Source organism: Balearica regulorum, chromosome 16, assembly GCF_011004875.1.
Source record: "Balearica regulorum gibbericeps isolate bBalReg1 chromosome 16, bBalReg1.pri, whole genome shotgun sequence".
NCBI lineage: Eukaryota > Metazoa > Chordata > Aves > Gruiformes > Gruidae > Balearica > Balearica regulorum.
This window is the reverse complement of record NC_046199.1, coordinates 15,175,097-15,200,689: the sequence shown is the minus strand read 5'-3', so window position 1 is coordinate 15,200,689 and position 25,593 is coordinate 15,175,097. Positions and strand designations below refer to the sequence as shown.

General features: G+C 45.0%; 1 protein-coding gene across 5 annotated transcripts in view; it reads left to right on the top strand.

Annotated features, from left to right (window-relative positions):
• Nucleotides 1–231: 231 nt before the first annotated feature.
• DOK5 (docking protein 5) overlaps nt 232–25,593 on the top strand; it is a 45,051-nt gene continuing 19,689 nt past the window's right edge. For 2 of the 5 annotated variants that reach the window (XM_075768494.1, XM_075768495.1), the window contains exons 1-2: nt 577–765; nt 21,251–21,358. In XM_075768494.1, coding sequence (XP_075624609.1) covers nt 700–765; nt 21,251–21,358 — 174 coding nt within the window. In that variant the 5' untranslated portion in view covers nt 577–699. Of the gene's footprint in view, nt 257–574; nt 766–21,250; nt 21,359–25,593 lie in introns of those variants that run through there. The other 3 variants (XM_075768498.1, XM_075768493.1, XM_075768497.1) reach the window with 3 other exon arrangements.

The window sequence follows — 25,593 nt, the reverse complement described above, 5'->3', positions numbered from 1 at the left end:
AATGTTTGCACGTTCTTGGAAAAGGAGAACTCGGGGGACGCAGAAGGCAACCCCGGGGCCCAGTGCCAGGCAACCGCACATCGCCTAGAAAACGCAGCGTACGCTGGTGTGACATTTCCAGGACACGGAGTGCACCGCAGGACGACAGCTCAGGTTACCGGGCTTCGGGAGGAGATGCTGGAGCTGCGCCACTTGGCAGACCTCCAGGCATCCGAAAGACTTTCTGGAAAACCCTCTTTCCTGGGGAAAACCGCAGGTCAGAGCCTCACCCCCCTCAGCACGACGGGGCAGATCCGATTATCCCCAGCTCCCCCCGCCCCGCAGCTGGAGGACACGCTCGGCACAAGGCGCGGCGTGGCCCGAAGCCCTCGGGCAGCCGTTAGCCCAACTCCCGGCGGAGCCCGCGGTGCTGGGGGCTGGGGGGGCTCCTCGGCACCGGCCGCGGGGGAGCGGGGACCGCCGGCCCTCCCGGGCGCGGCAGGACGGGGGGTGCCGGGGCGCGGACGCCCCAGCCGGGGGAGGGTGCGGGGGGGGGGGGGGGGGGCGCGGAGGGCGGGCGCTGCCGACGGCCCTTCCCACGGCCGGGGCGCTCCGCGGGGCGGTGCGGAGTGGAGCGGAGCGGGGCGCGGCTCGGAGGCTGCTGAGCGCCATGCGGGCTGGCTGAGCGGGGCCGGCCGCCTCCAACTTTCCCGGGGAAGGATGGCCTCCAATTTCAACGACATCGTGAAGCAGGGCTACGTGCGCATCCGGAGCAGGCGGCTGGGGGTGAGTGAGGGCTGGCCCCCTCCCGGGCTCGCCCCAGGGGCACCTGCCGAGGGGCGGCTTTTTCCCTTTTTTTTTTTTTTTTTTTCCCCCCTTTTTCTTCCCCTCCTTTGTCCTTCTCGCAAACTGAGCTCAGCGGGTGTCTCCGCAGGGGAGACGCCAAACAAAAAAATGGGGGGGGGGGGGGGGGGGCGGAGAAGAATAAGGGCACTTGAATACGCATATATATATATATGCATTATATAGATATACACGTGTACGTATATTTTTTTCCCCCCTTCTCTCTCCGGTTGGGAGATGGGGATGCTGCCTGCCGGGAAGGCTGCGCCGCCTCCACCTCCGGGCTCTGCCCCTCGCACGGAGCCCCCCGGCGGGAGCGCCCGGGGCCGGGCAGCCAGCGCCAACTTCGGGCCGGAGCTGCGCGGAGGGCTCGGACCTGCGGCGGGGAAGGGGGTGGCCGGGAGGAAGGCCGGAGGCTGGGGGTGCCTGTGTCCTCGGGGCTGAGAGTCTGGGGGTGCGGGGAACTTTGGGCAGGGGTGAGGTCTGACAGCGGTGAGTCCCGCTGTTCCAGCAAATCGGGTCTTCAAGGTCTTGTGCGGGACAGGTGAAGACCTTGTGATATCTTTAGGGCTTTTAAGATCATTGCGTTTGAGTGGCACAAATGAAAATCCCCAAAGCCCCCTTTAGCGCCTTATTTAATTTTAAACTTATTTTAAGGCTCTCCTTTTACTACCGTGGGGCGTTCCTACTTTCGGTTGTAGGTACCAGATAGGCAATAGTGGGGGCCAGGTCCCTGCCGTACCTTGTTTGGCGTATGTTCTCTTAAAGCCTGGTCTGTTCCTACAGTTCATGGGCTCCCAGAGCCGCCCCAGGGATGGGACTTGTGTGCCCCACACCTCCTGTCTCCCTTAGCGAGCCAGCGTGGCTTAAGGGGGACACTGGAGGGAGGCTTTGTGTATATAACGTGCTTTAATTGACTCATTTCTTGTGTTTGCTGAGATCCGGTGGGTTGGCAATTCTGAATTGTTCATGGCGTGAGTTTTGCATCAAGATTTGTTATGGGAGGGTGTGTGCGGTCATCTGAAAGCTTTTGCTGGCTCATTACAATTATAGTTTCATTCTCTTACTGTATCCACGTTCAATGGCTTCTCTACAGTGTTGATAACTTGCACCTCCCTGACTTGTCTGGAAACTGGAAAGCTTTTTAAAGGATTCTAGCAGGCTGTTTTTCTTGTACCTGGACTTGCAGGTATAGTTCATCCTTTAGGAACTGCCTGATTCTGTGACAGATGGAAATAACATCATTATGAGAGAACTTGCAGTAAATTTGGCAGAATTAGTGTATCGTAACTATCCTTTCGTTACTGAATGTGTATTAGTATTCAGTTTGCTCCAGCATAAATGAAGAGTCAGATTAAACTTTCACACATTTTTCCATCCTGTAACGGTGAAACGTAACGGGCACGCGAACAAGGTGCATCTAACTCAGAGAGAGGGGTAAATTCTGTTAATGCCTCTGACTTTCCTTTGTTCAGGCTTTCCAAAACGCTTTGAGTGGTGGTGGTGAGGAAGTGATCGGTGCCCTCTCAGCAGAAGCGAGTTTGACAGTTGAATGCAAAAACAAAGGAAAAACCAGGGAACGACATTGTGTCATTGGAACGAATGTTAAATGTTTCCTTTGAAAAGACAGTTTCTTTATCTGATCTCATTCTTTCTAATTCCAAAGGTTTGTAGCATTATCAACGGCTGGGAAGTGTGAAAGGGGTGATGGCAGGTGCTTTTCTGAGGAAGTGCAAGCAAAGTCCCAGAGAGTTCCCGTGGCCACAGACCTGTTAAAGTGCCCCGAGCTGTTGCCCTGAGCTGCCCTTGGCTCTGGGCATCCCGACGGCTTTCCCGTGCCGAGGAGGACACGAGGAGGGAAGGTGGTAGCTGCTGTGATCTGGCTGTCGCTGCTTTAGGTCTGGTGGAGGGAGAAGTGACCTATTCAAATCTTGCTGCTCCAGTTGTTTGGAAATAAGTGTTTTCATCAGCAGTAATGCTTTTCTCTCCTTGTACTTTTCAATTTACAGTCTTGGCCCACTGCGTAAGGATAGATGGTTGGAACACGGCTGCGGATTTCTTCCTGTAACTTGCATTTTCTATAAGCTGCTTAAAAGCCCAGTGCCCTGATTTACAACACCCAAGTAGAAGTGGGTAATTGCGATTAACCAGAGGTCTTTAAATGCAGGACAAGCTTGCGCGGCACCCTCTTCTCAGTACTCAGCCGCAGCTAAAACGTGTCCTTTCTCCTTTGCGAGTCTTCCTCCTTGCTGCAGGTGTGTGTGCGCAGGGCAGCGCTGAAGCTGGCTGCGCGCCGGGGGCTGCCGCCTGCCTTCAGCAAGAGCGTCGGTCCGGGCTTACTGGGTGGCTACCGTGGGCTTGGCTTCTGCAGAGGGGAAGGAACTGCGCAGCCAGCTTGTTTTCTGGTTGGGGGAGGGCTGATGGATACCCAGGAGCTGGAGGTGGGAAGGGAGAAAAATACTTTAGACCTTAAAATACGAACTTTCAAAGAACTTTCCCACACCCTGAAAACATTAGGAAGGACAAGCGTACTCCAGCCCCTGTTTAATGGAGAAGGATTTCAATGCTGTGTGGTGGTGAGATGTAAGTGGGAGTTATTGAATTACATTCCAATGTTATGGTGGCACCGCTGTAATCAGTGCATTGTCTTTTCAGACTGAATTCAGCTCCTGGATTTTTCTCTGTAATGCTATGGTAATTCCATCACCAAGGGAACTAGGAGCAGATCTTGTATCTACAAATTATCTCCAGAAATGACTTTTCTGAATAACTGGGGTGCAGGTGCTACGTTTGGAAAGAAAGGGGTGCAGAAAAGCGGCTTGCTCAAAACCAAACCTCTCTTAGAAGAAAGATGACAATTCTGATAGGCCCTACTTTGTAATCCCAGATTGAATTTAGGCTAATTAGTTTTATACCTGGACTGGTTTTGTGCACTTTAAATATGTAAATCTAATTTAATATTATTTAATAGAATAGTTTCCATAGCAACATTTGTATCACATGTGTCTTCTGCAGAGCCAAATATATTCAGGAGAAAGCTCACTCTTCCCCATTCTTGCCATCCTTACAGGGAGAAAAAGAATTCCCGCAGCCGATGGTCTCCCTCTGTTACGCCATTAGCAGAGACACAGAGAGCTGCTGGCAGTGTAAAAGCACGCCCTTCCAGAGTTCCTTACAACAAAAACCAGCTTTGCTCGGTGAGCAGTGCTTCCATCAGTGGCCACTAGTGACCGCTGGACCAGTTTTGGGAAAGCAGATCCTCCGTTGCGCTGAGCGCTTTTGCTTGTAGTCACCTTTCACCTCTATATGAAAGTGCTTTATACCTGCACATGAGACAGAGGAGTCGTTTTATGGCCTCTGTACCTAAAAAGGATTTTTGTGATTACGATTTTCAAATAATGTCTTGTTCTGTGATACAGATGTGAGTTTTCCGAGGGGGAATATATTATGGGGATGTTTCCTCTCCGTAATGAAAAGGCCGGTTCTTGTGTTTTCATTTTGAGGATGGGTGGACGTGCGATGCTCGTGAACACGCTTGGGCCTTCATTGTAGGTTGGACTGGCTTAACTGAGTGTTCAAGTAAGAATTAAACGTCAAACCAGGAACAAATCTTTGAAATAGAGGGCCTTTGGTGAGTCTGAAGAGCTTTAAAAGGAAAGAGGCACTTCAAAGTCTTCTTCGAGGTGCAGCCAGGCCACCTCTCCCCGTGGAGTGTGTTGGCTGCAGTCTAACGCTTTTACTGAACTCCCCGTAGTTAAGGCTTAGCTTACCCTTGCTGTGTCCACACCCAAACTCAGGTTTGCTGGAAGCCACGTATCAACGTGAGCGGCAGAAGCTGCTCTAAGGATATCCTCTACTGCCAACGTCGAGGTGTAGGCAGAAGTGAGTGCTGGGGGCTCGAGGTGAAGGCGGGTGATGTTCCCGAAGCCTGTTCCTCAGGGTACAGGCAGTGGTGGTGGGAGTGCTGATGGTCTGGCACCGGGAGGGTGCCGGCTGCCCGCCTGTGCAGGGCTTTGAAGACGATGCTGCTCCCCTTGGAAGACCCTGAGGAGTTTGCAGGCATCTGGCCTGTCCCTGCCTCTTGATGTATGGGAGACTGCTGGAGCAGGATGCCACGGGGTTAGCTGTCAGCCCCTGGTTTCTGGTATGCCAGCAACACACTGGGAGTGTCTCGTTGCATTAAGTGATGAACTACTGTTAGTGTCAGAGGGAAACAATCTCTTCGATGAACAGCAACTGCCTTGAGCTGTCCGCAGCTAAAAGCAAAATAGTGCTGACCAAGCAGAAGTGCCTGAAAGGACCAGCTGAGAGGTGCTGGTGGTGAGCAGATATTTCTCTGTTGAGGAGCTGTACATATTCACAGCTGTGTAATGCCTTGCAGAGTCTGGTTTGGCTCTGCACAATACTTGATTGACTAGAAAACATTGGCTTCCAAAAAACATTCTCTGTGGCTTGCTTGGAGACTAGATATCTGCTTCCCAATTGAGAGTTTGGCTGTGGTGGCTTACATGTTGCTGCTTTCCAGGAGGGTAAAATACCTTTCTGAGCACACGTTAAGATGATACAAATAAGAACGTACTCTTTGTCCCAAGCTTCGTCTACTACAAACGCATCTGGCTTGTGTGCAAGTATTTCCACTGTATCCCCATTTCTCAGGTAGCATCACGTTTAAACTCATTAATGTAGCAGGCGTATCAAAACGTGAGCTTCATTCTGTGTACTGTGATGCTTGACCTGTTGCGCTACAAGGTGGATCAAAGCTCTGCGTAGGCGATGTGAGGAGCCTGTGTTACTGAACAATCTTCCAGGAAAGATCCAACAGCAAGGACAGACAGCATCTTTTAAATTTTTAAGGCTTAAAAATAGATGTGGAGCCATCTACAGTAGTTCGTGCTCTCATGTACGCTTCCCTCTGTCACAAACTTCCCAATGCTGAAACAATCTTTATCTGTCTTGCTAATAAAGCTCTTAAAATGTCTTTGTTCTGGGAGACTTTTGATATAAGAGGTCTATGCCATAATACGATATAAATCCAGATTGAAATAAGGAATGAACTGTGGTTAAAAAGCCGCGCGTGCAGTGGATTGCATACGTCTTGCATTGCAAAGCCGAGGAAGCGTAACAGTTGTGATGCTTTCTGCTTCAGCAAACTTCTCTTTAACATTGAAACTGTTTCTGCTCCCTGGCTCTTCGCAACATGTTACTTGGGGTTGGCTGCCTCTTCCTTTGGTGGTGAAGGTGCAAGAATTGGAGTTGTAAAACAGCTTTGGCTCTCGCAGATGTGGAAGTAGCCTTCCCAACCTTAAATGAATGTTTTCGCAAAGGATTCAAGAAAACACTAAAGATCATATGTATCTAAAAGCAGAATAGGAAATGCTGAAATAATTTGCATATGAAAATTAAGGTGACCTGTATCCTAGAAGAGGATGAAGTTTTTTCCTTTATAAAAGGCAGGGTTATTAAAATTAGAAAAGTGTAGGACAACATATGTTGCTGAATGAATATACATAGATTACTGCTTCTGCATGACAGAAGTACTTAAAACAAATAGTCCTGGCAATTTGTTGTGTGTTAGAAAAGCCTTACAAAGTATTTATCTTTCTAGAACATACACTATTGCTAACTAGATACACTGGATGTTTACAACCCAGAAAAACAATCTGAACGCTAAAAATAATGTGTGGAACTCTCAGAATTGGACATTATTAACAGGCAGCCTGATTTATTTTATTATTGCCATGATTTTATGAAGGTATTTCCTGCATGTGGAGGCTTGGGAGTCTGCTCCTCAAGTTTGTATTACTCTCAAATTATTACAGGCTATTAAAAATGCTCATTTGGGAGGACCCATTGACTTTAATGGAGCTGTGCTAACAGCTAAGTGTCTGTTCCTAAAAATGCAGGTCTCTGCAGAGACTTCTGTATCTGTTGACAGAGAATAAAGCTCACAGAGAGGAAGAGAGGGGTAAAGTGGGATTTTTTTACCTAGCAATCTGTTTCTTGTACCTCTGTCTGGCAAAGGAAAGGCTGCTAACAGATTTTTGCAGAATCCTGTCTCATGAGGTATCTTCCACTTTGCTCTTAGGAGGCGAGGCACAGAACTGTTCTTGCAGTCGTATCTGTTTAACAACACTTCTAATTAAATCCGCAGTCTGCACGGCCTGCTCTTGGGGTTGTCTGTAACCCCATCTGTTGGAGGCACCTCCTTGTTATGCAAGGAATGATCAGCCTCATCTGTCTATTAGAGTGGGTCCTCCACGGAAATTTGGGCTGGATCCAAGAGAAAGATCTGAGCACCCAACGTGAGGGTTAGCGGGGTTTTAGCAGCTGAAGCCCAAAAGTGCAGTTCTGATAGCACTTGTGTTTGTCCATGGGAGTTTCCTAAGGACATGGAGATCAGCCAGTGTCCTCCAGGGTTTCAGACATGGTAAGCACGGGGTTGTCCAGCATCTGGAATGTTCCTGCAGTCCTGCTTGGGGGGGTTCTGTTGTTATCCTCTGATGGGGCCAGATCTTCTGGGGACTAATGTGTAGAATGGAGTTTTAAATGATGGCTTGCACCATCTTTCTTAAAGATGGAGAAACTTCTGCCCATACATCTAGCAACATGGTTATTCAAAGAGCTAGAGATGAACTAAGCTCAGCCTAGACCTCTCCTTCCAACTGCTCCTTTTGCAAGGTGCTGTCCTGGCTGTGCTGGGGACGATGTGGGTCAGGGGATTCGGCCTTTCCTCCTTGGTGTCCTTGCCCTCACTGATGGAGGAGCGTAATTTGATTTTTTTGTACCTCTCCAAGTCAACTTGGGCACGATTAAGTGATTTTTCATTGCAAGGGTGGCCTTATGCAAGTGCTGAATGTTACTGGAAAGGTGGCTGCTAAGTAGGACCTGACTTCGTGGGGTGGAGGCAAGGAGAAGATCAGAAGTTGTAGTTCTGAAAGCAACTGCATTGATGCCAGCAATCTCACTGGTGCAAGGATCACATTAACACAGAACAGAAAAAAATTGTGTGGGTGCTGTTGTTCTGAACACTATTTAACACTGATCGGAACCAGCTCAACCAAATTCAGCAAAGTCCTGATCATAGTGACATTGGGGAAGTAAAGATTAGTAGCAAGAGTGACTGGGTCTCTTCTGAAAGATGTGACTGCTGGAACTACAACAGGAGACTTGTTCCCTCTTTAGTATTAACCTTGTTGAGGGCAGAAACTAGATCTGTGCGTGTCAGTTTTCTTTGCTTGGTGGGTCTGACTAGCTCAAAAGCTCTTAATCACATCAGTGTGAAGGAATGCGGTGTAAGTGGTGTCCTCCACGGCAGAACTAGGGCGCTCTGGCCAACCCCATAGTAGGAATTTGTCATAGTTTGGTCTTCAGTTTGTGCTAGAGGAGGGACCTGACTTCTTCACAACTTTGTAACGAGTTGATTGTTTCTAGGAAATGCTTAAGTGGAGTAACGTGAGGAGTACTCAAATAGTTCTGGATTCATTGAAAAACTCGATGAAAAAATCATTCTTAGGTTTCTGGACTGCCTGCTGCTTCCTTTGATTAATGCTCTACTGCCAATATTAAACATTCACACAGAATTAGGAGGATGTTTCTCTCTTGTGTAATTGAGTATTGCATGAGAACTTGCATGTTGGACAGTAGCCATATGTTAGATTTAAGTGGGAAAATACAACAATTTTGTGCTATAGGCTGTTCCTCAGGAAGTATAGCATTAACGCTTACTGCATACACTTGCTTTAGTATAGCATTAACGCTTACTGCATACACTTGCTTTAGAATTAAAGGGGAAAACTTCTGATTCATGCTTAGAAGTTTGGAAAAACTTTTGGATCAAGTTTTGGACTTGTCCACTTCAGCCCCCCTCCCTGCCCCTTTTTTTTTTTTTAAACTTCAGTGGAAAATTTTTGATTCTCAAAAACTGAAAAGAGGTGAAGCTTTCAGGGTTTTCTGTTCTTGATTTTAATTAAACTGACTTCTGTAGAAACTTCATTGAGAAGATTGGTGTTGAACATTTAAAATGACATGTACTTTTACAAGTTTTGCATAGCACTGTTTCTGTGAAACCTTGTGGGAGGAGAGGTAAAATGGGGGAGAGACAATCTGCAGGACTAGAACCATATGGTTAAAGAGATTGGTGCTTGAATAAGCGTGCCAGAAAGTTAATATGGGGATTTTAGAGCATGAGCTGTGAAAACTGGAAACAAGGATGATGTAAGGCTGGGGGTGGGGAGGGGAAGGAAAAGTTGTCTGCCTGTATCTCCAGTTGAAGCAGCTTTATTAATAAAACTCGTGTGTTCACCTATACAGCTCCTTTCAGTCTGGAAGCGCTGAGAGAAAAACTGAACAGATTTCTTATGTACCATCTTCAACCTGCAAGATATTAAGCCCATTGGATATTCATATTTTTAGAAAACTGTTAAATAAGGTGTTGGAACATATTCACAGATATTAAGATTTTTTTTTTATTGCTTGGAACTTGTCAGTGACAGCAGGGATAGGATCCAGAACATTGCTTAGAAAGTTTGAGCCTTTATCCTTGAGTAGGTGAGGGGAGGAATCCTGGAACACCAGTAAATGTCGTTCAAGACCTAATGCAGCTCCATCTGGCTGCTGGCATCGGGTCTATCAGCTCAGGAGCAAGTCCCCTTTGGATTTCGTCTGGAACAAAGTTAATGGGAGTAGAGTCCAAGGCAGTAGGTGTCTCGATGGGGCTACCTCTGGAATTAAAGCAAAGATCCTTGAAACAAAGAAGTTGAGTTAGAGAGAGTGAGCAGCACTTGTCCTTCGGGAGTTGCTCACCTTGTGTGATCCATGTGTTAGAGGACCAGGGTGCTTAGCACTGTATTCAGGATGAGTTAAAAGGTGGTTTTGCAACTCACATGGTGGAATTGCATTTTGTTTCTTCTCTTAAGGTATGTTTATTTTGGCCTTGTGTAAATAGGTTGGAGAAGCAGGGATCTGCTCTCTTTCCTATGGGCCCCCACTTTCCATCACACCGCTTTTTCTGTCTGAGTTTCATTTTGGGGCAGCACCCAAGTTTGTTTTGGATATCACTCATAGCCCAAGCTATGATTCTAAACTCAACTGGAAAATCTGAATAAATAAAAATAGGCAAATCTGATCTTTAGGATTGTACGCAGAGAAACAAGAGAGAGCCTAATTTGCTTCCAAAAGAACCCCAACCAAAATCCCCCAAAACAAGCCTAAGAACCGTTCCAGTTTTTCTCTAAGAGGTAGAAGATGGGGGATTATAGATCGTGATTTTGGAGTATGAAATTCCTGGTTTGCTGGTGGCTGTTTTTAGGAACAGGAACAGCTTTTTTTGTACTTTCAGCATATGTTTTCTGGTACGTTACCTTCCACGTTCTCCTTTGGAAGATGGGCTTATTTGGTTAACCAAAACAATGAAGCTCCAAATTTGCCTTTTTTGCCTGAGTTAACTAGTAAACAAGTGGTTCTTACCCATTTGCTATCTTCTTCTAAAGACGGAGTTTTCCTTTGAACGAGTCTAATGCAAACCTGTCCAGAACACCCTTTTTCTTCTGCTTTTATCTCAAATGTTTCCTGATCTTCTGCCAGTTGTGGGTCCCACTTCTGCGTTTTCACTCTTTGCTCTTCCTTTGCTAAGACAAAGGTCTGGTGCTGACTGCGCTAGCTGCTACGCATACGAAAGGATATGCCAAGAATGATTGTAAAGGCAGAGAAAGAAAACCCAATTATAAACAGGTAAAATTTAGTCTTTCGTGATTTTGACGCCTTTTCATCGTCACTTCGTTACACAGCGTGAAGGTAATTCTCCTGCTGGTGCATGTGGCCATTGCCCTGAGGGTCGATCAGTGATAAATTAACGTTTTGCAGTGTTTGTGGAAACACTTGACAGAAAGTAACAGACGTAAGGTCTGCACCTGAGACTGACATCCTAATTTGATGTTTGTGTAGTTTTAGGTATACCGTGGAAGGTGATGGACTGTTCCCATTATCGTCTTGTCTGACTTCATCAAGTCCTGTCAGAAATACCAGGGAAAGTTCAAGCTATTGGAATGAATAGTAGGGTTTTTTCCCCCTTTACTGAAAATAATGTAACTTGTTTCGATTCAAAATGCTACTGATTTTACCGTATTGATATTTCTCCCCAGTGATGTTAATGTAGGAGATTAAGCTGTACCTTTACTTGACGAGTAATGTTTATCTGGGGAACTATCAATGCCCTGTGGTTGGCAAAGGAAAAATTCCTCTTAATGCTCTCGCTAACGTCTCCATGCCAGTGAGGATGGGTGTTAGCTGATTGTACCGAATTACCTGCATGCTACTGAGTGAGGTACTCTTGGCACGGCGCTTCTGGGAAAATACAAGTGGCTATTCTCTGTTAAATGAAGTAATGCAAATGGAGACGATATTCTGCTCAGGTTTCCTAGACATTTTTGTATGCAGCAGTTATACTTGCTTGAGGATGGAGTCTACCTAAATGTGAATGAACTCTTGAACTCTTTCTTTAACCAGTACTACACAGCTGGGGCAGGAGAAATTAATAGAAGTTGGGTTTGTCCAGTTGAACTAATGTTTAGATTAGCCTAAGCAAATGCAGGAGCCAGTGGCAAGCTGGAGTCTACCCAGGGGTCTGGAATCCCTGGTTTAATCTGTGTTTCTTTAAGTCAGTATTAGTTCATCCCCCCAAAACAAAACCAAACCTGAATAAGCAAACAAAAACCTTTACTAGGAAACTGCCTGAATTTTGTTTTTAAAATATTGGACAAACTGTTGATGTGTTTCAGCGGGTCGGTTGCTTTAAAAGTTCTGGCAGAGCCACGGAGCTCTTGCAAGCAGGATCATCGGTGACAGCCAGGACGGAGCCACCTACGGCTCACGGCCCCGCGGGCTCTGCGCTGACTTGGGTCCCTTTGTGCGCTGCCGTCGGCGATTCCGGGTACACTGAAGTTATCACTCTGAAGCCAGCGCACCGAAGTGCTTGGAAAGGGAAATGCGTTTTGACTGCCGTGGACTTCTCCCTGCAGCAGTGTGGAGCAGAGTATCAGTCCATCTAGCAATGGACTCCAATTGTTTGCTGCAATCCTGTAAGGCAATGCTGAAGTGCTTGTTCCTATGATTTACTGGGCTGTAATTCTGTCACTTTTAACAAAGCACTATATTTTGGTGAAGTCCAGCTTGCAGCAGTTCACTTGGTAGCATTATTTGCTCTTTCATGCAGATTCACTTTGATTTTAAGACTGATCCAAGCTCGAGAGGTTGGGGGAATGACCCATGCTCACCGCCTAGCTCTGATGTCAGGATCGAAAGAAAAATGGAAGGAATAAGATAAGTTTGCCTTGTGTTGGGACAGTACGATGGACTAACCTTGAGACTTACTTGAGGCGTCTGGAGGGATGGGAGGTAACGTATTTGTTACAGGAAGCCCGTGATGTTTTCTGAAGCTTGCAGTTAAATTAATGGAGGATGGCAGAGAGTGACAGCAGGCCAGAAATGGGCAGTCATTCCCATCTGTTAGTTACGGGCTTGCAGGGCATTTGTCATCCTTGGCTCTCCACGCAGCACATAACCGGCCTCATTAGCTGAATTTTAACAGGTGGGCAAGTGGCAACAGGTACAGCTGAATCGTTCAAGTCATACACCGAAGACTGAGAAACTGAAGCTCTTCTCCCACGTCTGGCTTTGGACGCTGGCAGCTAACTGCTGCAGAACGTACTCCGCTGAGACGGAGGCCTAACTCACGTCTGCTTTCTGCCTTTATTTGTCTCGTTACGTGTAGTCGCAAAATTACAAGTCTAACTCTGGAGTACAACTCTTACGAATGGTTGTATGCTCTGGGGGGCTGAGGCAAAGCCTGTTGCAGGGAGTTGGTGGGCAGGTACAGCTCTTCTCCAAACGTGGAGCCAGTCCTGTCTGTGCCTTCTGACAGCTGGCTCCAGGACAGCATCCCCCGACCACGGCCTTAGCAGCCGGGCTGGTGTTCTTCTGAAAGCTGTGAGCGGCTGTTACCAAGGGTTAGCGCACGTGCCTGTGTGCTCTGCGTCTGATGTACTAATTAGTGAGCTCCATGAACTGTTAATGAGCTGTATCAGTGCCATTTTCCCCCTATAGCCCATGTAATTAAAGTAACCAAGTCAAATACTTAATGACAAAAAAAAAAGAATAATTCCAAACCATAATTCATCGCAGTCATTTTAAGTCGTTCAGCAGTTACCTGATTCTAATGCAGCACTAAATCGTGTGAATGCACTGGACGGCGGGAAGGGCCTGACCCAGCAGGACAGCACACCCAGCTGCACTCCGCAGGGCTCGCCCAGCCCGAGCTGGTGGCACAGAGTCGCTTTTTTAGTCTGCATTGAAGCCTTTACTACGTTTTCTTCCTTTAGTAGATAGAGTCCTAGGCTGATTTTTCTCCTGTCCAGTTTCATGCCTAGAATTAACTGTGCCTATATATAAAGCTTAGCAGATGTTCAAGGAGCCAAATGAGATACTTAGCTCCAGCCTGACTTTTTTTTAAACTGTCACTGGCAAGAGAGGGTTTCTGCTGTAAATGCTTCTCGGCACTTGGAGGCTCTCTCCTCTAATGGCCTAATGCAGCCCAGAATTATAACCTTTTCTGCGTGTGATTTTAAAGAAACCCAGCAAACCAGCAGCCCTACACTTTGCAGGCTGTAAGGCCATCAAGAAGGGCCTGAAAGTGGGAGGATATTTCAGGTAATGCTCTCTTTCTAGCGATACTCCATCCAGCTCATCATTTTTGCAGGGAGAGGAGACTGGAAGTTGAAGTCTTGCTTTTAATGTCTTCTAGGTCCTGAAATTCTAGACAGACATTAGAGAAACTGAAAAATGGAGTCAAGTTCTGTACTGCCCTCCACCACATCAAACAGTGTGTCTGCCTATCCCTTACACGTCCTGTGTATTTTATTACGCAGTGTAATTTATTTACACATTAGTTTATCAACAAGTCTCCTGTGCGTTGCATGTAAGGACCACCTGCCAATGCAAATTCAAGGCCCCGTGCACTGAGCAGAGAAGGGAAAGAATTGGCTCCTTGGCAGAACACTTAGGATACTCATGTGGGATAAGCAAGTCCTAAATCCCAGCCCTGTCGTCTTAGGGATGTTTTGTGTTAGCAGCTCTCACCGTTCTCTTCCAGGTGCCAACGTCCTGGGTGTCCTGCGTTCCTGGAGCCCTTTCCCTGCTCCTTGAGGTCCAGAATGTTGTTTTAGGTGTTCCCCCAAGTCTGGTGGCTTCTCTGCACTGTCTGGGCTGAACCATAGCGTCCTTCCAAAGCCCTCAGAAGATTGTATGTCAAAGAGATTTCACTGGTAATGTGCTTCATCATCTGGCCAGGATCTGTAATTAAGATGCCTCTGAACTCTAGGCTTCCAGCTGCTGAGTGCAGCAGCAATTTGAAGGGGTGCGTTGCTTCTAAACTACTTTATCGACAGTTGCAGTAAGGGGCTCTCATAAGGTCCTGGGTGTCCCTTTAATTTTTTTTTTTTTTTTAATAATCTGCTACCAGGCTGGAATATATCAGCAAGTGCCTTCTCATCTTTCAGTGAGCCCATTCCATCTTGAAATCTGCCAGAGGTGACCTGTGGCAGCAGCAGCAGCATTTTTGTTGAGCATTTTCCCCCCTTTGTCTGAACCAATGACTAATACAGACCAGTTACAAGTAAAACCTGTAAAATGCTACTTGTGTTTCCCTGTCAACGTCCATTTTCACAGAGCATAGTATAGACACAAAACAAAACAAAGGCTCCATTACTAAATTGTCAGGTAATCTTGGGCGAGCCATTTTACTGCCTGTGCTTAGATTATGCTCGTTATGCACCCTGCCGTGGCTCGGGCAATGTGCCCTAGATCACAGCACGCAGACTTTCAGTGGCTGAAGATGGTTTGGCAGTAAGTAACTCTTGTCTGTGGAATGAATCCCAAGTAATCATGAAGGACCAAAGAAACCCCTAAAACCCAACAACAACAAAAAAAAACCAACCCAACCAAAAAAGTTTTAGAACAAAGGTGCCTTCTAACTAGTGTGCCAAGAGGGAATGCCTCTGTAGGCTCAAATCCAGCTGTTTGGTGTTTTAAACTAAGGCTGGAAGGATGGCTTGGAGTTCTGAGCCTGAACCATTAACAAGAATCCCACTTCTGGTTGATGCCATTCCAGCTGGAGGAAAGGGGTAGAAAGAAAGAGTTTTTGAAGAGGAAAGACTGATTAAAATGCCTCATGTTTTAGAGCAGTAGGCATCTGTTGTGACTTGTATTAATAAGGGTAAGAGCAAAAGAAAGCGTATAGATTCTTAACGATCTGCCAAGCATTTTTTTGTGCACTGGTCTTATAGCAGGTTCTGGCCAGGGCCAAAGCTGGATTGTGTAACTTGATGAAAAAACTTTGCAATCCTGAGCAATATTGTGCATTCTGAACAGGCACAGAGACAAGATTACAGCTTCATTCCCTATTAGCAGCTGTGGATGACTTAGTGTAAAATATTGTTTCTGAAGATATATACTGAATGAGAGGAAGGAGTGAGGTTTATCTCTCCACAAATGGGTTTCTCGGGGGAAGGAGAAATCTAGATTATTTTCTTTAGTCACCGAGAGAAGACGATAGCTTGATGTAAACCAAATTTGATTTATGTAGTCATTATAACCTGATCACAATGAATAATGCAATATTGCTTACTCATAACATACTCACAATAAATGGGTGTTCTGGGAGAGTGAAATCGTCTTGTTGCCAAGTGCAGCGATATCTTTGCAGACAACATGTGGACAACTTTGCTGCTTCTTTTACAAAGCCAGTGAACCAGACTACTCTTCTGTGCACCATTTAAGTCATGCTAAACACATTTCAGTACCAGTTAGATATGCTTACAGCTATGTGATTCCTTCTAGAAATCCATCTACGTGTAATTGTTTTATACTTACACTGTGTTTTTTCAGAATGAAATAGCACTGAACACAGCTACCAATATGGGGAAGAAGCAGGCAAGGGACAAAGCCGGGCTGGAAAATTAGGGGCAAGTCATAACCTTACAGAAGAAATACTTTCAAATTAAATACTTCCCTTTGGGAAGTCATGGGAAAATTGTGAGGTCTTCACTAGAGCCGCGCAGTCCCATTCAGCGTGATACGTAAGGCATCACCACACTTGCTGATACCGAGATCTCTGTACTAGAAAGCAGTCCTCCAGTTTTTCAGGAAGAAACACCTACCTAATGGAGATCTACTGCTTCAGACGTGTCTGAGGAGCGAATGTAATTAAATGAACAAGCTGCAATCTGCCTTTGTTGGCAATATTTCATTTTTCTAGATGCAAAGCAAAATTCTAGGTCTAGGCTCCTCACAAATTTCCTTCAGGCTAAGAATTTTATTTCAGGGCTCTTTACCACCTTTTGAACCAGAAGTGACATATTAAAGCATTTTTTTAAACAGAAGACTTGAGATCCAAACACTTAGCACGAGCTGGCTGATTGCCTGTGTGAACAACTCCCAGTTGGAAGGACCTTGTAGCTGGAGCTCCAGTCCGCCAGAGACTCCCTGGCAAAGTGCAGCAAAACCACTCAAATAATTTTCCTTATGCAACTGAGGTACTTCAGTGGGTGAGCCAGCCGTTGGTCTTGGATAAATTGGCAGCATTCTTTTTTCCTGCGAAAAAGAAAAGTTCAGAACATACTGTGAGAAATTTCGTGCGCTATTGTGCTGCGCCTTTACTGGATTATTGTTTCTAGAGGTTATCGGAGTCACAAGCGGCAAGTTTCTGGCAATAGCCCAGGCTTTCTGGTAATCATCCAAGCTGCACGATGGTACTTTCAGCCGCTGCTTTTAAAAAAAAAAAAAAAAAAAGCAAAGTTTGTGTTTATTTGACAGCAAGTTCAGTGTCCCTGTAAATGCAGCTCATTGGAATTCTTTGTTTTAGGGCAGAGAGCAGAAAAACACAACATGGGAATGAAATAGGGCAGCCTTCCCTGAAGGCTCACTTCTTGTTTGAAAGGAGAAATTTGCCAGATGAGACTTCATGCTACTGTCTCTGACTTCTCTGTATCCCTCTTAAATAACAAACAAACAAGGGGTGGGATTATTTGCTCCTGAAGTAACATAGGCGTGCTTTGCCATAATGCAGTGGAAGCCACGCATCTTAGTTTAAAAAAATAGCCAGTTTTAATCCCCCTGCCCCTAGATATGAAAAATAGCCTTCCCCCATCCAATTTCTAAGTATTTGGCTATTTCCAGATGCTTTTTTAGATGAGTTGCTGAACAAAAGTGTTGAGGGGTGGGGTAAACTTGCTTTGGAGCGAAATGCACATCTTACTTTCTAAATGCAAATGTTTGTTTCGTGTGTGGAATAGCTTGTGCTTCACATATAAAGAATGACATTTTAGGCACTCAAAAAATCTAGCTTTTAGTTATCTCACTTTTCTGACCAGTTGGGAGGTGGTGAAGACCAACGGGTCTCCTTCCCCACACCCACTTCCAGGCCAGTCCAGGGGTTTGGGTCATCACGTAGGACAGCAAGCCGCCGGTTTCCGTTTCCCTCTCTGCGTGAGAGTATTCTCAAACCACAACTGAACCGTGAAACCCAGGAAAGTCAAAAGAAATGTTTCCACTTTACTCAGGCAGATGCTGACCAGTTCCAGCCGAGGTTAATAGCTCCTCTGCTCCGCAGTGTATTTCCAGCATCAGAAGGAGCCCAGAATGGCTGAGCTATCCTGCCTGGTTTCGAAGGCATAGCAGCAGAGAGGCAGGAATCTGAATACTCGGATTGCATCATTCCTTTGAAGTTGCTCCTTCTTTGACTTCAGTTGTGGTAATGATTTATATCAGCTGATCTTTAGAGCCAAAAATAGAACTGATTTGACGTGACCTTGGACATGCATATTGGATCACCTATCTGGGTTTCAGATGATCCACTTCATAAACAGTCGCGTTGTTTCCCTCAAGTTTTAGGTTGTTGCCTGCTCAAGGGGCTGTTAGAAGCTGAAATTTTCAGGAAAGGCCATAGGAGGTAGAGGCTAATTTTTGATACTCGAATTAAATTCTGAGTTAGGCTTTCTTGGAAGATCTCACAGGGAGAGCTCTGTAAGTTTTAGGTGTTATGCAAATGAGAGCTATTACTGTTCTCTCTCAGCACATCAGATCCTGATTTGCTGTTTGGATTATCTAATCACTGTCAGCACAAGCGTTTGGAGTGGAAGTAATTACAGCAGTTCTTTCAACTAATTCCTATTCATGGAGTAGTAGTGAAAATGTTGATCCGAGGGATAAGCGAGCTAAGTATTCATGACGGAGTAGGCACCTAATAGCATTTTGGGCTGGTTCCTGTTGCTGCTGTCACAGCAGCTGTAACAACATAAACAGTTCATGTGCCATCTTCAACTTGAAGAAATACTGTCAACTCTTGGACACGTACTAGATCACGGTGGCATCAAAGACCTAATTACTTGCTCTGTATTGTAGCTCATAACAGGGTCTATGATTAGCTCTGTCTTGGGCACAGCATCATCTCTTCTGTGTGTTGACTGCATTGAAGGGCTTTCTGTGCTCCTAGGCAGATGCTGCCAAATCGGTTATTTATAGAATCACAGAATGGTTTGGGTTGGAAGGGACCTTTAAAGGTCATCTAGCCCAACCCCCTTTTTTATCACTTTATTGCTAGAGGTTTAAGGTATCATGTAGTTTACGCTCACTTAAGATGGTGCTGGGTGTTCACCTGTGAGATATACGTGTCATGGGAGCACAGGAATGTGACTGCGATAATAGTAGCCCTTTTTCATGGCTCCGTTATTTTATTTTTGAAGGTGCTAAGCAGGCTTCAAGTGAGGGAATGCATCTTCTTTTTGAGTTTGTTTATATAAGCTCAGCAGAGAGGAGTTAACCATCAGATCATTAACATCAACGGGATTCCAAACTCTACATTCAGGTAAAATTTGTTAATTCTCTCTAATCAAAACAAACTACTATAAACTACTATTGTGGTAGAATCTTTCTGCCTAGAGATTCCGTATGAGGAGAGAGCTGACGTGCTCACACAGAAGGAGGAGAAAATTCAAGGGATGGACCTTCATGACCTGACTCTCCTCCAGTTTGCTCAAGTTAGCATCATGAATGCCATTTGTTCTTTACAGCTGTAGTTACTTGGGCCCTGATGATGTTGCCCTGAGGCGCTGGCATTAATGCATTCCAACCCTGGGACTCTTTTGCTAAAGAATTATTGCAATATGGGAGTGGAACCAAAACTCAAAGACCAGTATTTATACTGTAGGCTGATTTGGCTTTTGCATCCTTGGAGGTACTTACATGTAATGGGGTTTTTTCTTTGATTAGTTGGGGTTTTTTGTTTTCCCCCCAGCTGTGCCCTGATTCTGATCTAAATACAAGAATTAGTCTTGGATTAGTCATTGTTGAACTACAGTAATAAATTCAGTAGCACCAACTTCTAGCCATCTACCATGCTCGACTGGCGTTGATTGTTTATAGTACTTATGCTCCTAGTGGCATTTGGAAGGATGATAACCATCCTGGATCTGTGCCCAGCTGGAGGCAGAGCAAAACTTTAGTTGCTTACTTGTATTAGAACGTTATTCTCCTGTTCTGCCCCGAATTCTGCGCGCTGCTGAGCTCACTGTTGCAGCTACAGCTTTGAGATGCTTGCTGACCCAGAGAGGTGCTTCTGAGTGCAAGTGGTCTGAGTAGGACATCATCATGTTGTAGTTGTCCTCGTGCGTGTTGTATAATTGCAAATGCATTACTAAAGGATTCTGTTCTCTTCTATGGGCTTCTAATTGCCGAAGTTAAAACTATGGGGTTTTGAAAAGCAAAAGAGCTGAATGCTCAAACTTTTGATGATCTCTTTTGGGTGGGGTTTTAGAGAGTTTTGCGTGTCGGGTGTGATGATGAGGTTATCTGGGCCCAGCACACAAGATTCTCTTTGTCATTTAGCAAACATGGACAGTCTCTTCCAGGAGAAGTGGGTGCATGTCTGAATTGCTTTTTTGATGGTTAGCTCTCATTTTGGTCAGTGTCTAGTAATTCTTGAACAATTCCACTCAAACCTTTGTATTAAACAGAACAGGATAAGTGGCCAATAAGCTGGAAAATGGGAAGAAAATCTTGCTAGGTTCAGCTGGTGCCTGGCATCGGAGCAGCCTGTCCATATGCTAAATGCTTCTGCAGCCAAGTGGGCCGGGAGTATGAGTGCCCGCGTGTGAGGCAGAATAATAAAGCCAGGGGAGAATAATATGGTTCCCTGAACGTCTTTATAGAAACAGCTAAAAGCCAGTAAAAGAAGCACAGCTAGTCAACTAACAATCGTTTTTGGGCACAGAAATAAAGTTATAGCTACTTTTCATGGGTATAATTGTATTGTGCTGAATACATTGGTTAGAAACCCATCAGGGGTTCAAAGGATGGAGTTGCCTGGTCTGGTGGTTACCTGGTGGGTGCTGGCTTGGCTGGAGGCACTGAGATGTTTTGATGGGTCTTGTCACTGATCACTCCAGTGAATTTGTGCTGCGCTGGAGCTCTGCCAGAGCTGTGAACTACTTGACAATGGCTGATCAGTTGTTTGGGTTTTTTTTCCCTTTGAAATCACACTAATTTTAGTGGCGATTTTGTTTTATTTCTAATTTACCAGGTGTTACTTTGGAATTACTGATTAAACGCAGGTTGTGAACAGTTGGCAAGGCTTATAATTCTTTCCTTCTCTGCAGCCAGTATGTTACCTAAGCTGAGAATTATGGTTTCGAGTGTGAGAGAGTGGCAGAAAGTGCACCGCAGCTAAAGAATAGGTGGGAAGATTGCAAGAAAGGGGGGCAGAAGTTTGAGAGATGAAGTGGCTTAATGCTGCAGATGGAAAGGTTTTTTCAACCACTCTGCACAGAGTCTGCCCAAGTGACTTGAATTTAAATTCAACTGGACCTTGAAAGCAGAATGCCGGTTGTTAGCATGGTCTGGGGTTCCTTGTCCCATATGTATCCCCATCTACCCTTATACATAGAACATACACTTACAGTTTTATCTCTTTCTTGTGTGATAGAAGGTCCATTCCCACCTGTCTGCTCAAGCTTTCTTTGTGTCTATCTTAAGCATGGAAGACTGGAACCAGTAACAAATCCACGTGGAAAAGCGTGTCACTTTATTTAAAAAAAGCTGTTTCCTAGAAAGCCTTGCTTTTGCAAGCATGATTACAGCTCGCTCTTCCTAGCACCGTTCATGCAAGCATGCACTGTCTTCGTAAGTGTTTCTGGTGGTATCGTAATTCAAAAGAAATAGGATGTAACTATCCATTAACTTGATTTTTATTTTTTGTCGAAGCTGCCGAGAGCCATTAATTGTAGCTCCAGAGCAACAGCTGATTTATGAGTTGAACTTCTATGCAAATATTAGTGATATTCAAGTCATTGGAGATGCCAAGTTTATTCTCTTGTGTTTCTAGATTTACCAGAGATGCTGGTTAGTATTCAAAAAAGCTTCAAGCAAAGGGCCAAAGAGGCTGGAGAAATTCTCAGATGAACGAGCTGCTTACTTTAGATGCTATCACAAGGTAAGCCTTGGTAATACGGTTGTTTCTCAATCTTGTTTCTACATGCAATCAAGAATAAAATCTGAAGTTGTCGTGTATTAATTGTCCTGAGAATTGGAATTTTTTTTACTATTGAGATCTTAAAGCCACTTGTATGTTCCTTCATTCAGAAAAGTGGAGGCATAGTAAGTTTTCTGTTTCCTGTTTTGTAGCAAACATCTTGCTAACCTAATGGAAAATGACTTTATTTTTAGAGATGATGTGCTTTCCTCAGCCCTTAAAAATCAGAGCTGACATACTTTGCAATGACTAACCACTCTTCATAATTACTGTAGCAACTCCTCAAGGTAATGTGTGAATTCAAAAAGCTGGGTACTTAGAGGTTCCCGTTTCACTAGGATCTTGCATCTGTGGGAGATGGCAGACAGCTACAGATATGAAGGGCAACATGCAAATTTTTCTTGCAATGGTGATGTGAAAACCTTTGCTAAATTCACCGATATTAAAAGAATGAAGTTTTTCCCTCTAATCTCTTCTCTGGAGTTACGTGCACATTTCATATTCATCTGAGAATTTACATGTGTAATTCTCCTGGGCATGGAGATGAAAACAAGAAACCCTTTAATTTATAATCATTGTTGGCAAAAGCTTAATATATTAGAAGATTAGGAATTATGTGCATAAATCCTGGGAGTCGGCGAGCACAGCTCAGCTTGAGGCTGATCTGCACTTACTCACTTTGACATACATTTAGGAGGAAATCTTGAGGGAATACTGAATCTGAATTCAGACTTGTCTGTCTACATGCCGCGTAATTTGTAATTGATTGCTCATAAAACCTGTGGCTACTTCTAGTAAGTCATGCCCAGAAATAGTTCATTCACATTTATATTAAGCAAGTTTCAAAAGTAATGAGAAGCGCATTTTTCTCCCATTTGTAGTGTGTGAGGGTTGCCCAGTGCGTATAAGACAATTTCCAGCTTTGTGTGAAATGTTGCATTTATATTAGTATGGCTCTGCCAATTATTGGTGCAAATCTGTATTTCTTCTATTGTGTTAAGGCAGTATATCAGCAGCACACACTGACTTGAAGTTCACGTTAGGTAATGGATGTGAAATCCATGAGGAATCTAAATGAGACTGGACTTCTTTCCGCAAGTTGTGTGGGTTAGCACTTATTTGTCACGTATATAACCCAACGGCAGTTTCCTACGTCTGGATCTGCAGACTAAAGCGTCATAGAAAGTCTCACTAGCTTGCAGGGATTTTCAGCTTTAAGTCAAGCTTAGTCTTTAGTTAACAGTTACTTAATGTTAAACTGTTGCCTCCTCCATAAAGTTCGTTTCTGGATTTCTCTGGCAGCTTATTTGACAGGAATAAACAATGGTGAAACTCCAGAGTCACTCGCTGGGAATCGACTGTTTACTTTCGTAGCTGCAGAGTTCATGCTTTCTGCTTTTGAAAGCCGTAACTGTATGTAATCAGCTCTGTAACATTAATAGTTACAGGCATTAGAGCAAACCCCAGTCTTGGCTGAAGTTTTGAGAAACGCTGTCATAGCAGTAAGACAACTTACACAGATATTTTGTGTGGTTTTTTATCAGAACTCAGCCAATCTAGGGGTTATTTCAGGCGGGATGAAGGCCAAACCCCAAATGTCTGGAGGGGAGGTGGGCAGAGAAACGTTTACCTTTGGGGAGAGTAAACCAACTCTGAATGCAGCGTGTACTCCTGAAAGCACTGGTTCCAGCGGGACTGAACTGGTAGATTATTGCCTGGGACTCCTTTGGGGGGCAGGTGGGGTCTCTTGGGGTCCGAGTCTGAAACTGAATATACCTGAGAAGATCAGTCTGCGCTTCCGTGTTTGTTTGGTGTCTCGGACCGGCCGAGCTAGATTGCCAGCTCCAGCCACTCTGAGCCCGTCCCGAAACCGTCTGCCTCAGGTCCCAGGTAGGTAGACCCACATGACAAGTGGGGTGCAATGCTGAAGTTTCTGCCAGAAAGCCTGCAGTCCTTCTGCGCAAAATGGAGAGATCTCTCTTGCCAGCACCGCGCCAGCCGGGACGCTGAGGATGAGCTTGGTGAGACCCCCTGGGCACAGAGAGGCTGGACGATGGGAGCCACCCTGGGAACGTTGCCATCAGCGTTTGCTCCCCGTGTTCCTCGCTCCTCTTTGCCACTCTGCAGTGAAGCCGTGCTCACCAAGCGGAGCGCTGTCAGTGCGATCGCCCAGGGCAGCGGGCTGTCGCTTCCGCAGTGTCACTGTTTGGCGTTGGGTTCTGCGCTGTCCCCATCTTTTCACTGCGATGGTAAATGAGGCTGTCTTCTAGTTCTAGAGTCATCAGCTAGACGAGTTGACGGGTCCTGTTTATTTTTAATGAACCTTACTGAAAGGAAGCTAATGAATATTAAATAGCATTTTCTGTCTAAAATGTGTTAACTTACAAAGAGCACAGGTGGATAAAAATGAGTTTCTGTTTTAAATAAGGTTTGTAAATGTGTGAAATTCTAAGGTGGTGAATGATGCAGCTTCTAACAGTATTAAATGAGAGGTGTTGAAAAAGGAGAACTTGTCACTGCTGCTCTATACCGCTCTACAGTTGAACTGATTCTTACAAAAAGCACAGTTAATTATTAATAAAAAACCCCAAACCAACAAACAACGTAATACGGCAGAATCTTCAACTCACGCTACTTGTCAGCTGGTTTTGATGCATGATATTAATGGAACTTTTGTACTCGAGGCGTCATCCGTAAGCCTCGGGTAGTTATTGCTGTTGTCCTGATGCGCGTCGGGCCAGGAAGAGCAGCTGTCGTGATAACGGCTGGTGGTGCGCGGGCGCTGCTCTGCGCCTGTTCAGTTCTGGCGCTCCTGGACAGGAGGTGCTTTTGCCATCTCTGACAATAAAGTTAATCCTCCAAATGAGGAGCCCAGCCAGTCCTGTTGGCATGTCAGGTGTCACCGTGTCAAACGCTTCTGCTAATGAAGCTGAGGGCGGACGCGGCTCAGTCTGACAGATGGTATTGTAAGAGGAAAACCTCGCTTACAGGTTACCAATGTTTCAGAAATATGGTCGCTGACTTCATACCTGGGTTCTGAGGTGATTCTCAAATGCTGCTGAAAGCAGCATCACGTCTAGAAAACTGAGGAGCCCCCGCTCACCCCATCAATCTCGGGGAAGGTTTAATCCATCATAAAACTCTACAGGGTAGAAAAAGAAAAATGATGAATGGGGCTAATTTTTCAATAGCACCTGCTTCCTTCACTGAAGTGTTAAATTGTTTCATTTTCTTGCTTTTTTTTGGGGTTTTTTTGGGGTTTTTTTTTGGTGATGAATTAAAGTGCAAATGTTACTTCGATTTCTTAGTGGAAAGAGTCTGTCCAGAGCGTTTGTCTGTCACGCCATGGTGGTACCAGTCACTGGGGCTGAGCTGCTGTGGACTGAGGCCGTACAGCATCTCCTTGGCATTTTCATCTGGTCGAGGTCTCTCCTTTTTCCGTCCCAAGTCTGGGTCACAAGCACCGTTGCTGGGCTGTCTCGGTGGTGACTCTGTCATACCGTGGGCTTCAATTTGTTCCCATTTGCGTGCGTGATGTGTGTGTCCTCTTCTGCAGCCCCAGAGGCTGAATTTTGACATCCTTGCCACTCAAAGTTTAAAACAACAAAAGAAATAAGTACTTTTTTTCATATAATACTGACCTTTAAATACCTTCTAATCTTTTTCTGTTTTTTTTTAAATATGGAAAGGTTAAAGTGTCCTAAAATACAGGTCACCTGAGAACGGTCATCTGTAGGTTATGAAGCGAACTGGAAATTTGCATACGCAAAGCAAATTGCCCACTTAATGCATTTGGTCCCACAAGGGAGTGAAAATAATTAGGATCCAGGCTACAAAATCTACGCAGAGAGTTGCCTTTCACGTAGCTGTCTAGTTTTCACTTGGTAAATGTAAATAATCAGCCACAAATTACCATGCGCTTTAATAAAATAAAATTGGAGAAGGAAGAAATTCTTATTTCTGCAAGTGACTTTTGACTTTGCAGTGCACCAGAAGAATCCTTAATATTCCAATACAAAACCAAGTAATTGCATACTGCTGACAGGAATATACTGATTCCTCGAGGGGATCTGAGTTTTAATCCGATTGTATTAATCATGCCTTGAAACAGCAGAAGTAATTTAAACAGTCTTTCTGTCTAGTTATGGAATAATCCATTTGGAAAATTGAATTGTGTAATTTGTAATTGTTTTCCA